This window comes from Pan troglodytes, chromosome 12 (assembly GCF_028858775.2).
Source record: "Pan troglodytes isolate AG18354 chromosome 12, NHGRI_mPanTro3-v2.0_pri, whole genome shotgun sequence".
NCBI classification, from domain to species: domain Eukaryota; kingdom Metazoa; phylum Chordata; class Mammalia; order Primates; family Hominidae; genus Pan; species Pan troglodytes.
The window spans coordinates 37044748-37060859 of NC_072410.2; the positions used below are offsets into that span (position 1 = coordinate 37044748).

Sequence of the window (16112 nt, forward strand, 5' to 3'; positions counted from 1 at the left end):
ACTAACCTTGCATGTGTCCCATGACTCAGCCCACTGCCCCATGTGCATTCTCATTCATCAGAAGGTGGGCTCCAGAGGCAGTCTGCGTGGGGTCAGAGCCCAGCTCCGCTACTCACAGGCCATGTAGAGAAGCGAGAGAGCCTAAGCGATGCACTCACTCTGTAAATGTGTGCAGTAACAGACCCTTCCTCCCAGGGATGGTTTAAGCATTAAAGCATTTGGAACAGTGCCTGGCATGTGATAGCTTAGATATCATCATCATCATCATCATTATCATCAATCATCATCACTATTATTATTTCAAGCACTCAACAGATACAATCTGCTTCCTCTGGATCCCTAAGTATATCCCTTAAGGGCCAGCATTGTGGAAGCAGGAAATGCTAAGTCCTGTGATCCTCAGGACCACGCCGGGTGCAGCTTTGGGGATCGCTATAAGATAGACATAAGCCAGCAGCTGTGATCAGAACATTCCAGAATAGGAACAGAGGGTTTAGACAGTCTACTGTGTTCTACGATTCAGCCAAAACATCAAATGAGCATTTGCTGTGTGTGTGTTGCTCAACATTTGCCCAAACACTTCCCTTCTTTCTACTTCTGTGTCATGATAAAGGTAGAAGGCAGACAGAAGTTTTCATTTGATAAAGAGAATGAAAACAAGAGAATTTGAGCTCTGGCCCCAGAGAGTTCCTAGCTTTTGATAATCTAATATCTGACACACTTTGTCATGTCTTTTTAAAGGATTTTTATTTACATATTTTTTATTGTAAGCTTGTTTTAGTTTTTAGCTTTGAAATAATATTAGACTTTGAAAACACTGCAAAAGTGGTACGAAGAATACTATATACCCTTCACCCAGCTTTCCAAAAAAAGCTGCACCACTGCACCGTATAATTATCCTAATTCTCACAACCAGGATAGGAACACTGATACAATACTGTGAACTGATCTCCAGACTTTATTCAAACTTTGTCAACTGTCCCACAAATGTTTTTTTTTCTGTTCCAGGATCCTGCATTGCACTGAGTTGTCTCATTCAATCTGGGACAGCTTCCTCCGTCTTTGTCTTTCATGATGGTGGCACTTTTGAAGAGTGGTGGCCAATTATTTTGTAGAATGTTCCTCACTTTGGGTGTGTATAATGTTTACTCATTATTAGATTGTAGTTACGCATTTTTGGCAAGAACACCACAGAAGGGACAGTGAGTCCTTCTCAGTACATCACAGCAGGAGGCACAGGATGCTGGTACATCTTGTTCCTGGTGATCTTAACTTTGATCACTTGGAAAAGGTGGTACCTACCAGACTGGTCCACTGCACAGTCATTATGCTATTGTTCCCTTTGCAATTAATAAGTCTCTTGTGAAGAGGCTTTGAGACTATATAAATATTTTGTTTCTCATCACATTTGCAGCCATTAACTTCAGTGTTCATTGATGGTTCTTGCCGGCCACAGAATCATCTATGAACACTGAAGTTAATGGCTGATATATATACCCAATATATATACCTATAACACATATATATAGTAGATAAACTGTTATAGTTATATATGTATGTGTATGTATATATAGTTATATATATAACTATAACTTTTTATATCTACCTAATATATATACCTATAACAGTTTCTATATCTACCTACGTATATAAACCATTCATTCACACCAATTCCTCTGATTCTAATCCAGCTCCATAGGGTGTGTTCTAACCTTCCCCCTTTCCATATTTGTTATGCTTTTTCAACAGTGAAAAACCTGGTTCTCACTCTCTGCCACATATTTACTTATTTGATTAATTGTGGAATGCACTTGAGATAGTTTCAGGATTTTGGATGCCTTTTTTATGTTTGTGTAATTTTAGTCAATAAATGTTGTTAGGGTTAAAGGTGAAGCAAGACAGACTAGTGTAAACTCTGGAAGTTGGAAGTTATTTAATCTTTCTGAATCTCACCTTCCTTATCTGCAAAATAGGAATAATAACAATGTGTAGCTCATAGGAGTGCAGTGAGGATTGAGGGAACGTACGTAAAGTGTTTAGCACATAGGAAACCCTAAATAAATGGTACACATTTTTATGAGCTATTGTTTAGGAAATAAAGTGAAATTTTCTATGAGTACCCAATTGTTTTAATAAAAAGTTGACCCATATATCAGTTGATGTGAGGGAAACAAGAAAGAGGTTGGAAGCGCTGAAGCTTTCCATACAATTTCTCTTTCCACATAGTTATGTGCCACACAATGACGTTTCAGTCAAAGATGGACTACATATATGACAGTGGTTTCATAAGATTATGAAACCATATTTTTACTGTACCCTTTCTATGTTTAGATATGTTTAGACACAAATACTTACTAGCATGTTACAATTGCCCAGGGTATCAGTACAGTAACACCCTGTAGGAGGTTGTAGCCTCAGTGAAATAGGCTATACCATATAGCCTAGGTGTGAAGTAGACTATACCATCTAGGTTTGTGTGATACCATCTAGGTTTGTGTGAGTACACTCTATGATGTTTGCACAACGATGAAATCACCTAAAGACGCGTTTCTCAGACCGTATCTGTATTTCTGTGGTTAAGTGATTCGTGACTTTACGCAGTTGTGGAAACTGATCATTTTCCTCCACTAGGTGGCAGCATATGTGTCGTTGCCTTTAAGGCGGGTTCCTTATGAGACGACCCAAGCATGTTGGAGAAAGAAAACAACTTCGGAATTAGAATCCTCATACAAAATGTGAGAAATAATCCACAACTTTAAAAAAAGAAAAGAAATGCCCCATCCCTAAGCACACTTTTGAAATACCCACAGTGAATTCAAGCAAATCTGCCCAAACCTGGTCCAGGCCGCAGGACACCTGCTCCTGGTGGGTGGGTCTCAGGTCCCCCAGGACTTGGAATGTCATCCCTGGGGTGGAGGGTGGACAGAGCTTATTGAAGTCCCAAGCCAGGCAAGGAGCTGGGCAGGTTCTCGGGCTCTGCCCCTTCACATTCTGGGATCTCCCCGACCCAGGGCCTGGGTGGGGCTTACAAAGATGCACAAAGTCATGCGTGCAGGCTCTCTATCTGGGGCTGGAGAAGCAAGAGGTTCCATTTGAAGCAAGAAACAGAGACCCACTCAACATGGCTAAAAAGGGGGGTGAGAGGGGGGCAATGGGGCCCCACTATGGGACCTTGTGTCCATCTAACCACAGAATAAGAGGCTCAGACACAGGAAATCAAGATGACGGCAGTCACTTCCCCTGTTAGTGTCCTCATACTACCAGTCCTGCTCCCATGAGTGGCAGGAGAGGGCAAGAGGCACCCACGGGGGGCGTGCTGGAAGTCTGTTGCAAGAACCCCAGGGTTTTCGGCCTGAGCAAGGGGAAAGCATATCTCACTTAGGTCACCATTTTTCTACGGGTAAATCTCCATCCAGTTCCTGATTCTGTCAGAGACATCTCTTCCTATTTGGAAGTACCACAGTGACAGTACCCACCTGCCAGCACAAGCTGTGCTGGGAATTTGGCACTGCCTATTCCTCTGCCTATCTTCTTTTGGAGAATTATCTGGCACCTACTTTGTACAGTCTTGGTGGAGAGTAAACCCAGCATCCGCCATCCCATTCCTAAGACAAAAGGGTCTTCCAGGTGCCCTGCCACTGCCTGACTTTCCTCTCGCCACCTTACAGCAACCAAAGGCAGGCATGAGAACTAAGCTTGGACTTGCTTTCCTAGGAATGTGACTATGGAATAAGAAACACAAGGACAGAAGGAGTGGTGGAAGCTCATTCATCCCAGTAATGGCACCTGGGCAAGACCGTGGAACCGTCCCTGCTTCCAAAACCATCTGAGCTGCCTGGCCCCTGTCTGTTTAAGCTCTGTTCTAGTCCTTCCCTTCCATCCTGTGGCAGCCATGGCCGCCCTGTCACTTCCCTTGTCTTAATTTAGCCTGAGTCCATTTCTGCTTCTTATCATCAATGAGCCTGGCCTTATACGAGCTCATCCTGAGGAAGAAAGAATTCCTATTTCCCCTTCCAAGGGAAGACCAAGGTGGAGCCTAAAGAAAAAATATGACCTTCCTACCCTGAGGGAATAAACTTGCTATGATTCTTAGCCGAAAAGAAGTCTACATAATTTGCTAGGCCTAACCAACAGCCAGTTGGTAACTTCTAAGCAGAACATGGAAAACCTGAGTGTGCTTGGCAGAAAGTTAGGACACCTGTTATGAAAAGGGAAGGGAGGAGTGGAATTTCAAGTGGTTACTCAACTCACCCACTCTCTATTGCATCACTCCTCAGACTTGTGCTGGGAACATTGCAGGGTCAAGCCCATTGCCTCACAGGATGAAGGAAATGGTGAACACGGTCAGGGACTTGGTTTTCCTCCCCCCAGCCATTTCCAGTCCTGTGCAGAGCATTCTGGTCCTGCTATTCCTCAAGGATATGTGCCCAGATTATTTACCCCAAGTTACAAGGGAGCTCAGGCCTCCATTCTTTGGAGAAAGGTGGATTTGTGTGGTGGTTCACAGCTAAGACTGCCTGGATTCAAATCCCAAATCTGCCAAGGCAATTATGGGGACTGAGCCCCCAACCTGTGGGATCTGACACTGTCTCCAGATAAATAGCATCAGAATTGAGTTGGAGGACACCTAGCTGGTGTCCACTGCGGAACTGACTGCTTGCTTGCTGGTGGGGAAAAACAGCCACGTATTTGGGAGTCAGAGAAGTCTTCTGCGTTGATTGTTGTTGTGTTGGTGTAAGAGCAGAGGAAAAACATGGTTTGTTTTTCCATAAAAGGCATTGTTGAAAACAACAGAGCAATCAGCCAGGAATTAGCGTAGTTTAACAGATAGCTGTGGTCGGAGAAAGAAACAGATAAGAGAGCCCCGCCAAAAGCACTGTCATTACAGGATGACTGTGGGTACACTCAAGGCAACGCTCCTTAAGGTGCAACATCAGAGGCTTCACACTGTGGCGGTGGGGGAATTCACTAAAATAATCCAACCAGTCACCAAACAACTAAACAAGTAAATAACAGTGTCAAGCTTGGATAGGGGCAGGGGGATGACCGGTAGCCAGATATGTGACAATATATTATCTAAAAAGCCCAGTTTCCCAGAGAAACTTATGAGCTATAAAAAGAAATAAAAGAGTGATCCATACACACACACACACACACAAAAAAACAGGAACAGAAACTGCCTGGGAAAGCAACCAGATATCAGATTTAACAAAGATTTCCTAGCAACCATTATAAATATGTTCAGAAATAACTAAAGAAAACTGTGATTGAAGAAGTAAAGAAAGATATGATGATAATGTCTCATCAAATAGAAATATTAATACAGAGATAGAATTATTCTTAAAAAGAACCAAATGGAAATTCTGGAGTTGAAAAGTACAATAACTAGTGGGGCACGGTGCCTCACACTTGTAATCCCAGCACACTGGGAGGTCGAGGCAGTCAGATCACCTGAGGTCAGGAGTTAGAGACCAGCCTGGCCAACATGGCAAAACCCCATCTCTACTAAAAATACAAAAATTAGGCTTGGTGGTGCGCGCCTGTAATCTCAGCTACTCGGGAGGCTGAGGCAGGAGAATTGCTTGAACCCAGGAAGCAGAGGTTGCAGTGAGCCAAACTTGCGCCACTGCACTCCAGCCTGGGCAACCAGAGCAAAACTCCATCTCAAAAAAAAAAAAAAAAGAAGAAGAAGAAAAGTACAATTACTAAAATGAAAAATTCACTAGTGGAGCTCAACAGTAAATCTGAACAATCAGAAGAAAGAAGTAGCCAACTTGAAGATATTAATAAATCAATAGAGATTACGCAATCCAAAGAACAGAGAGAAAATAGAATGAAGAAAAATAAACAGAGCCTCAGAGGACTGGTACACCATAAGCACGCCAACATATGCAGAACAGAATACAGAAGAGAAGGAGACAAAGAACAAAACAGAAAAAAATAGTTGAAGAAATAATGGCTGAAAATGTCACGAATTTATTGAAAAACAATCTACATACCCAGGAAGCTCAATAAACTCTAAATAGGATACATGCAAAGAGATCCACAAATAAATATATCACATTAGAAATGCTGAAAGCCACCGGGCCCAGTGGCTCACGCCTGTAATCCCAGCACTTTGGGAGTTCAAGGTGGATGGATCACCTGAGGTTAAGAGTTTGAGACCAGCCTGGCCAACATGATGAAACCTCGTCTCTACTAAAAATACAAAAAATAATTAGCTGGGCATAATGGTGGGGGCCTGTAATCCCAGCTACTTGGGAGGCTGAGGCAGGAGAATCGGTTGAACCCAGGAGGTGGAGGTTGCAGTGAGCTGAGATGGTGCCACTGCACTCCAGCCTGGGTGACTGAGCAAGACTCTGTTGAAGGAAGGAAGGAAGGAAGGAAGGAAGGAGGGAGGGAGGGAGGGAGGGAGGGAGGGAAGGAAGGAAGGAAGGAAGAAAAGAAAGAAGTAAGGAAGGAAGGAAGGAAAGGAAGAAGGAAGGGGAGAAAGAGAGACAGAAAGAAAGAAAAGCTGAAAGCCAAATACAGGGAGAAAATCTTGACAGCAGCAAAAGAAAAACAATTCATCACTTACAAGGGAACCCCCAATTATTAACAGGTGCCTTCTCATCAGAAACAGTGGAGTGCAGATGAGTCCGGATAGCAGTGGGGAAACACACCTCCAGGATAGACTATGTGGTAGCCCATAAAACAAACCTCAATAAATTAAAAAGGATAGAAAGAATACAAAATATGTTCCCTGACCACAACAGAATAAAACTAATAATCAGTAACAGAAACAAATTTGGGGAACTCACAAATATGTGAAAATTAAACAACACACTCCTAAATAACCAACGGATTAAAGGAAAAATCAAGAGGGAAATTAGAAAATACCTTGAGGTGAAAGAAAATGAAACCACAGCACACCAAAACTTACGGGTTGTAGCTTAAGCTGTGCCAAAAGGGAAATTTGTAGCTGTAAATGCCTACATTGAAAAAGAGGAAGATTTGAAATCTTCGTCTCAGAAATCCCATTTTAAGACAATGGAAAAAGGCTGGGTGCAGTGGCTCACATCTGTAGTCTCAGCACTTTGAGAGGCCAACGCAGGAAGATCATTTGATGCCAGGAGTTCAAACCCAGCCTGGGCAACATAGCGAGATCTATCTCTAAAAAAAAGAAAAGTAAATTAGCTGAGCATGGTGGCCTGTGCCTGTAGTCCTAGCTACTTGGGAGTCTGAGGCAGGAAGATTGCTTGAGCCCAGGAGTTCAAGGTTACAATGGAAAAAAAAAAAGACATGAGAAAGAAGAGCAAATTAAACCTAAAGCAAGCAGAAAAAAAGAGACACTTAAAAAATTAGAGTGGAAATGTGGAAATTATTAAAATGGAGACTAGAAACAATATTTGAGAATACGAGATGAAATCAAAAGTTGGTTCTTTGAAAAAGCAAGTCTTTAGTTAGATTGACCACAATAAAAAGAGAGAAGCTGCAAATTACTAGAATCAGAAATGAAGGAGGGGAAATTACAACTGACCTTACAGAGAGAAAAAGGATTATACTATTATGCTAATTAATTATGCTAATGCATTAGACAACTTAGAATGAAATGGGCACATTCCTACAAAGACACAAATGACTGAAACTGATGCAAGAGTAACAGAAAATCTGAATAGACCTATAATAAATAGGTTGAATTAGTCATCAAAACAATGACTCACAAAGAAAATACCAAGCCAGATGTCTTCATTGGTGAATTCTACCAAATATTTAAAGAATTAATACCAATTCTTCAGAAACTCTTTCAAAAACTAGAAGAGGATGCCCTGATGCCAAAACCAGGTGAAACCAGATGAAAACATCAAAAGAAAAAAAAACTACAGACCAATATCTCTTTTGAATATGGATACAAAAATTTTCAAAAAAAATTCTAGCAGGCTGAATCCTGCAACACATAAAAACAATTATGTACCGTGACCAAGTAAGATTTATCCAGAAATGCAAGGCAAATCAGCAACCAAAAGTCAAGTAATAAAATTCATCATATCAGTAAAATAAGAAATGAAAAACACATGATCCTCTCAATAGCACAGAAATATCATTTGACAAAATTTAACATCTCTTCATGATAATAGTCTCAACAGCAGGGGAATCACTTGGACCCAGGAACCTGGGAGGTAGAGGTTGCAGCAGCCACTGCACTCCAGCCTGGGGGGCTGAGCGAGACTCCGTCTCAATAAAAAGGTGTTTCCACTTATGGCAGAAAAGAAAGGGAGCAAGTGTGTGCAGAGATCACATAGTGAGAAAAAAGAGAGAGAGGAGGTTTAACAAGCAGCTCTCACAGAAACTAATAGAGCAAGAACTCACTCATTACCACAAGAATGGCACCAAGCCATTCATGAGGGATCCTCCTCCCTGACTCAAACACCTCCCACTAGGTCCCACCTCCAATATTGGGGATCACATGTCTTTTTTTTTTTTTTTTTTTTTGAGATGGAGTTTCGTCCTCATTGCCCAGGCTGGAGTGCAATGGCGCAATCTCGGCCTCCCAGGTTCAAGTGATTCTCCTGCCTCAGCCTCCCGAGTAGCTGGGATTGCAGGCATGTGCCGCCACGCCTGGCTAACTTTGTATTTTTAGTAGCGATGGGGTTTCTGCATGTTGGTAAGGCTGGTCTTGAACTCCCAACCTCAGGTGATCCACCCACCTAGGACTCCCAAAATGCTGGGATTACAGGCATGAGCCACTGTGCCCAGCCAGGGATCACATTTCAACATGAAGTTTGAAAGTTGCATTCTTGCAACTTGCCATGGAGTTTGGAGATTACACCTTCCAAACCTCCCAGTGTAAACAGGAGCCCCTATTTACCCTTAAACAGGATTCCCCACTGTTAACACCTTACCACATTGCATGTATGTGGTATATACCTTATCACACTCATTCTTTGCATATGTATTGCCTTTTTTTCTGAATCATTTCAGAAATTGTAATTGCAGATATGATGACCTATTACTCTTTGAATACCTTAGCGTATATTTTCTAACAAGGACACTGCCGTACATAACCATAGTACAACCATCAAAATCAGGAATAAACATTAACAGAATATTACCATCACAGATTCCAGTCACATTTTATAAATTGCCCCAATTATGTTCTTTATAGGTCTGGATCCAAATCAGGATCATGTGTCGCAATTTGTTGTCATGTCTCTTTAGTTTCCTTCTATCTGGAACAGTTCTTCAATCTTTACTTGTCTTTCAAGACCTTGGCATTTTTGAAGAGGACAGGCTAGAGTGCAGTGGCTCCCGCCTGTAATCCCAGCACTTTGAGAGGCCAAGGCAGGCAGATTACTTGAGGTCAGGAGTTTGAGACCAGCCTGGCCAACATGGTGAAACCCCTTCTCTAATAAAAAATACAAAATTAGCCAGGTGTGGTGGTACATACCCGTAATCCCAAGCTACTTCGGAGGCTGAGGCAGGAGAATCACTTGAACCCAGGAGGCGGAGATTGCAGTGAGCCCAGATCGTGCCACTGCACTCCAGCCTGGGTGACAGAGCCAGACTCAGTCTAAAATAAAAATTTTTTTTTAAAATTTTTTTAAAAAGGATAGGCTAAGTATTTTGTAAAATGTCAGTTTGAGTTGCTCTGATGTTTCCTCATGATTTTTGCATTTCGGCAGGAACAATGGAAAAGTAGTATTATATTTCTCTCAGAGCATTATATTATGAGGCCCATGATATTGACTTGCCCCATGGGAGGTGGCAGTAACTTTCATCAGCTGACAGGCTTCTCCATTGTCAGGTTAACTAATAATGGAATGTATTAATTAATATCAAATTAGTGAGCCAGGCGCAGTTCTGCACACCTGTAGTCCCAGCTACACTGGAGGCCTAGGTGGAAGTATCCCTTGAGGCCAGGAGTTTGAGGCTACAGTGTGCTAAGATCATGCCTGAGAAGGGCCACTGCACTCCAGCCTGGGAAACAAAGTGAGACTCTGTCTCTAAAGAATAAATAAATAAATAAATAAATAAACACTTTAAAAAAATCAAGTTAGTATATGATATACTCACTATACCAAATATGTTAGTAGGATATACTTTGCAACTATGTCTGCATTTATTAACTGTAATTGTATTGTAAGGTAGCACGTTTCCTTTTCCCTTGTTTATTTATTCATGTATTATTTGTATTTGTATGAATTCATGGATTCTGCTTTATTCAATGGATTACGATCTGTTCTTGTCATCATCTATTCTGAGGCTCAAATAGCCCCAGATTTGGCCATCGGTAGTCCCCTTGAACAGCTTCTTTGATTGAACCCAGAATAACACACCATACTCCTTGGGTGGCCAGCATCCATTTTTCCCTCTTCCCACCAACAGCAGCCCAGATTTTCATGTTTATTGTCAACCAAGTGATTGGGTTGAGATGGACCCCACCTCAGCTCCAGGGGTGTGCCCTGCTTAGCTTAAGCCAATCAGTGTACCCCATTATTCTCCAGGACACAGTGATTGGTCTGAGGGTGGGCAAATGACCTGTGAGAACTGGCCAATGAGAACTGAGGAGATAGCTGATAGGCCTTCTGGGAAAGAAGCTTCCTATTTCTTTCCAAGGGAGCTCTCTCTCCCTCTGATGGAGGCACTGTAAAGAGGTGAAGTGTGGACCTGATGAAGCCATTTCTGCTGCCAAGAGAGAAGCGAACCTGAAGACAATTTCAATATACAGAGGTCGGGAGAACGAAAAATTGCAATAAAACAGGACTGGGGCTCTGCTGACGCCACACATTTCTGGATCATTCTGTGCCTGAACATACCCGTGGACTGGTTAATTATTTGAACCAGTAAATTATCTTTTTTGATTAGGCCAGAATGGGCTGAGACTTCTGTTGCTTGCAACCAAAAGGGCCCCAAAAGATACACTCCCCCGAAACAGCAAAGGAAGGCTGCCTGTCGCAAGAAGCAAGAGGATGGGTTTCTGTTCCTTTTCACCAAAAACAAAACAAAAACACCTCTAACCCTGCTGGTCTCTCCCACTGGTCTGAGAGCTTCTGGGGACATCGCCACTGTGTGCCTTGGCCTTTCTGAATAACACATGGCTGTGGTGAGTGCTCAGTAAGCATTTCACGACTAACTGTGAATGCTGTTAAGGTTGTCTCGTTCACCACTAAATCCATAACATCTACAACAGTGTATGAGACACACGACAGACATTTATTGAAGGACTACACAGCTCACCCCAGCATGCCACTGACACCCACCCCTCAAATCCACCAAAGAAGAAGCAGCTGCGGCTAAAATCTTGCTTGACACTTTATTCTCCTGAGAGGGGAGGACAGCAGAGGGAGTCAGGGGAGGGAGACTGGAGAGTGGATTCTGGATCGAGGAAGCGAGGAGCCGGCAGAGGTTGCTGAGGTTCCCGGGATCTGAGGACAGGAGCCTGTGCTTCTTCCACAGGACAAGGTGAGAGGGCTCAGAGGGGACCTGGAGCGGAGAGAACAGCCAGCTGTGGGCAGATGTGGTGGGTCCTCAAGGAGAAGCAGGCACTCAGAATGTTACTTGCTTAAGGTCCCAGAGCCACCTGACCCTACTGAACACACCCAGAGGCACATCCTGGAAGCCAGTCGGCAGCCTGAGCAGGTTGTGGGGCCTTGAATAGAAAAGCCACAAGCTCCAATGACAGGAAATGGTGGGGACCCCCGATCTGCTAGCATAAAATCCCAGAGCATTGGCAAGTGCCAGCTGAGCTGCCAGAGCCAATCACCGAGGCCCCTTTCTGGCCCCATTTCCTACAGCCGAGACCTGTTCTCTCCAGGCACAGCCTGGGCAGCCATGGAGGGAAAGGCCTCATGCTCCCCTGCCTGAAGGGTTCCCTAGCCCAGATCTCAGGGCCCAGGATTGTGGGGGAGGATATGGCCCCAGCTCCCGACCCCAGGGGCCTGTGCTGGGCTGGGATTGGAGTTTGACTGAGGGTCTGATGACCTTGAATAGCCTCAGTCTGAGGACATTTCCCCAGGGTCAGGTCCACACACACGGTGACCTCCTTCAATTCTCATTCCAATCTCAAAAATCAGGATTGCTATCTCCCCTTCACAGATGAAGAAACTGAAGCTCAGAGAGGTCAAGTTATTTGCTTAAGGTCACACAGCCAGGGAGAGATGGAGACCAGATTTTACTCCACGACCACCTGTGTCTGAAGCCCAAGCTCTAATCAGTATTTCTCAAACATTTCTAGCTAAAGTCCATCTGCTCAATTCTCCACACTTTCCCATGCTGGGAGATGGGGGAGTAAGGAGGCAGCTTTGATATATCCTGGGGGAAGCTGTCTCCAACCCTCAGGAGGTATCCCTGCTGTCACCTCTGCACTCACCTGTAGAAGGTATACACAACCTGAGGTCCTCACAGATCTGCTGGGCAGTTTCTCCGGCCACGAGGCCCTGGGTAACTCTAGACTGATACCTCCTCATGAAATTTCTGCAGACGTCGCGCCATTGTGACCTCCCCGTCCTACACATCCGGGTCGCAGCATTGGACACACTTCTCTGCAGCAGCAGCACCACAGTGGACATGGTTATAGGGTGAGTCCTGCCCAGCTCTGCCACCCTGCAGGTTCCAGCAGCCCTAGCAATGGGAGTACTGGGTGCGAGGAGCTGGCACCTGGTGCCCATGGGGCCAGAGACTGTAGAGACGGGGCTCAGCCCCTACTCCCAGTCCCCAAGGCCTGGCCCAAGACTGGCCAGGTAGGGCTCCTGAGACAAGGACAGTTAGCCCTGCTGGGGTCTCAGCCCCTTGTGCACCTGTCCCCTGCCTTCTGTGTGGAGAATGGTGCCCATGGCTGCCAGGCACACATTAAATGCTCTGCCATGTAGCTACCTGGGTCCAGGACCTGGCTGGGGGCTCCAGATAGAGGGGGTGCATAGAGAAGACTGGTGGGGGTGGGAGGTGTGGTCAGAGCTTGGAGTCTTGACTCATTTGGTTTTAAAGTCTCTTCTATGCCATCCCAGGGGAGGAGGATGAATCTGAGTATCCAGGGCTAAGTGTGAGCCTGCAGTGCCAGGATGCTGAGTAGTTTGGGGCAGCAGAGGAGAGGGAAGGAGGGAGAGTGAAACAATAATTCTTGGTAGTAACACAGTCATTCGTTAAGCATTTACTCAGTGCTGGACGTGGAGCTAAGCACATCCCAGCCCTCAGCTCTTTTAAAAAGCTTCAGCAGCCAGGTGCAGTGGCTCATGCCTGTAATCCCACACTTTGGGAGGCCAAGGCAGGTGGATTGCTTCAGCTCAGAAGTTGGAGACCAGCCTGGGCAACACAGTGAGACCCTGTTTCTACAAAAGTACAAAAATTAGCTGGGCATGGTGGCGCACACCTGGAGCCCCAGGTGCTCAGGAGGCTTAGACAGGAGAATTGCTTGGGCCAGGGAGGCAGAGGTTGCAGTGAGCCAAGATCACACCAGTGCACTCCAGCCTGGGTCTCAGAGTAAGATCCTATCTCAAGGAAAAAAAAAAAAAAAAAAAAGGGTTTGACAACTTGCAAGATAGGGACTATTATCCATCACATTTCAAAGATAAGATAACAGAGGCTCAGAAAGTGGAAGTGACTTGCCCAAGGCCATGCAGCTTGGAAGTAGCAGATCTGGGATTTATCAGTCCTGACCCAGGCCTCTTGGGGAACTAGCTTCTCAAACTCTGCCTTGGACACAAACGTTAGGGCTTTAGGGGAAGATTCCTAACTTCTCTGGGACAAGCCCTCTTTGAGGATACATGATGAAAACCATGTATACTCTGCCGTCTGACTTACACAGTTCCAGAGAGTCACAATTTCACAAGTTCTCTGAAATTCATCCACAGACACACGGGGACTCACAGATTCCCTTCTCGGAAGCCCTCCCCCAGGATCACTGTGCAAGGTGCCCCCGGGCTCCCCGATCCCCGACCTGGTCACAGGCTGGCCCCTCCATTGAGCAGCAGACAGGAGGCTCTGTAGCCCCTTGGCCTCACCTGGGTGGGCTGATCCTCCACCATATCCTTCAGTCTTTGGACTATCATCAGACAGGTCCTGTAGTTACGGCCCAGCTCCTGTGTTTTGGTCAACAGGTCACCCTGTCAGGAAAGAAAGCCCTTATGATGGTCTCTCAGACACTCTGGGAGTGCGTGAAAGTGCCCAGGAAAGGGGCCCTTTGTGTTTCTGAGGCCGGCAGGAATGTCCGTGATCTCTTCCCAGAGCGTGGATACACTGAAGGCCTGAACTGGCTGCCTGGCCCCTGCCCACCCTTTTGCTTGTCTTAGAGGCTCTGAGACACCCCAAAACAGCCTCCCACACCCCCAGTAATTTCCCAGCCCTGCACTTGCCCCTCTCCTATTGAGGAACTCCCAGGGGGAGTCTGCCTATTTGGGTTCTGCAGCCCCAGGCTCCTTGGAGGGTGAGACCCCAGAGGATCCTCCTGGAGGAGTCTGCCAGATACCTGTAGCCCTCCTGGCCAGACATGAATTCGACAAAACCGCATCATCAGAAACAGCCCAGCCTCCACTCCCACCTCCTGACCATTAGAGAGCTCCAGCCCTCACCCCAGGAGCCACCAGGGAGGAGGGAAAAAAGAGGGACTGTGGCAGGTGAGCAGAGAGCCAACACGTACCTGGGGGCCCTCCTGGGCCAGGCACGGGCAGGATTTCTCCTCATCACGCAGGTGGGCTCTTGCCAGGTCGTAGTACTCAGGGCTCAGACGAGAGAAAACCAGACCTGAGGAAGACCAGACTTCAGCTTCCCCTCCGCAGGCGGAAGGAGAGGGAAAGCCCGTTCTCCTGGCTGGTGGGAGTCCAGGAGGTGACCAGGGCCTAGGACAGGAGCTGGGCCTTGCAGGGGGCCAGGATACCTGTCCACATGCTTTGCCCTGGAGCCGCTCTGACCCACTCTCAGCACAAACACGTGTTCTCACGTTCCTTCTAGAAAGCCAGGAGGGCGAGACTCTCTCTTCTCCTCTGTTCCCCCAGCAACACAGATTTGGGGGTCGGTTTGTCTAGAAACTTCCCTCAATCTCCTTTCAAGGGATTTTCTTTTTTTACCTTCCATCCAGATGGCCCAGCCAAATCCACTCTCCCTTCCAGAAGTGTTCTTGCCCTTGGGGCTCACACTGACCCCAAGGCCTGGGAGAGAGCAGAGTGCGGGGGGCGGGAAGTCTGCCTTGAACACGGAAGAGATCTTGTTCTCTCACCAGCCCTGCACAATCCTAGACAGTGTAGGCCCGAGGAAACGCAGATCCACTGATGAGGGCCAATGGCCTTCACCACGCAGATGCGGAGGCAGGGGCTTGGGAGGGAAAGGGGGGTCTCAGGCCACACAGCGTGGCCAGTAGAGTTAGGACCAGAATCCCTGGCCTGTCTCTCCACATTGGCCAGGCCAGTGACAGGCTGGGCAGCACACTGGGCTAAGCCTGGCTCTGAGGGGAAGGCCAGGCCTCCATGACGGGGGAGAAGGCCGGGGGGAGGCAGGGGCACCTGGGTGCCCACAGAGTCCATGCTCCAGGTTCAGCCGGCCTGAGAGTGCGAGGCTGGGTGGGCCATCAGGATCGATCCCGAGGGGAAGGCCTTACCTGGGTTGCCCAGGAGCGTGGCTGCAAGGAGCAGGAGGGCCCAGGTAGCCATGGTGGGGCAGCCGCTGAGATGCCTTTCACACCCTGTTTTATGGGCAGGGAGCCTGCAGCTTAATCTTTCTCAGGTCCTGCCCTTTTTGTATGTCATCTCCCCCGTGTCACTGGGTTTACCACAAATACAAATACCAGTGTGTGAAGAAGCAGGTCAGGGCAGTGGTAGCCCACAGGGTCCATGCCACACCCCACTCCCACACAACTAGAATGTGGGGTTGCTGGAGGCCAGCAGCTGCCAGGATGCCTGGGATGTGCCGATGGAGGGAGAAATCCCTTAGTACAAGTATGTTCCAGATATTGCATGGGACATAATTATACTAAAAGTATAAGTGAGTCATCTCACTTGACCCAAAAACTATTTTTAAACAGCTTTTTAATTTAACAATATACCACGAACATCTTTCCACATTTGTAAATATAGATCTTCTTCATCATTTCCCCTGGTTGCCTAATGGTTCCCTTTACACATGAACCATAGCTGGGGTCCTGTAAC

The 16112-nt window shown here is 46.2% G+C and overlaps 1 protein-coding gene across 4 annotated transcripts; it reads right to left on the minus strand.

Annotated features, from left to right (window-relative positions):
- Nucleotides 1–11172: 11172 nt before the first annotated feature.
- GNLY (granulysin) lies at nt 11173–15851 on the minus strand. 4 transcript variants are annotated; one of them, XM_003309080.7, is made up of 6 exons: nt 15566–15742; nt 15039–15119; nt 14612–14715; nt 13977–14078; nt 12350–12521; nt 11280–11463 (listed from the first exon to the last, which is right to left on the minus strand). In XM_003309080.7, the coding sequence occupies exons 1-6, from the start codon at nt 15615–15617 to the stop codon at nt 11453–11455; spliced, it is 522 nt and encodes a 173-aa protein (XP_003309128.2). In that variant the 5' UTR covers nt 15618–15742; the 3' UTR covers nt 11280–11452. The 4 variants fall into 4 exon arrangements, with proteins under 4 accessions (XP_054534543.1, XP_054534544.1, XP_003309128.2 ...); XM_054678568.2 differs by lacking the exon at nt 12350–12521 and having other exon boundaries at nt 11173–11463; nt 15566–15851; XM_001168573.6 differs by lacking the exon at nt 15039–15119 and having other exon boundaries at nt 15566–15731.
- Between the last annotated feature and the right edge of the window lie 261 nt (nt 15852–16112).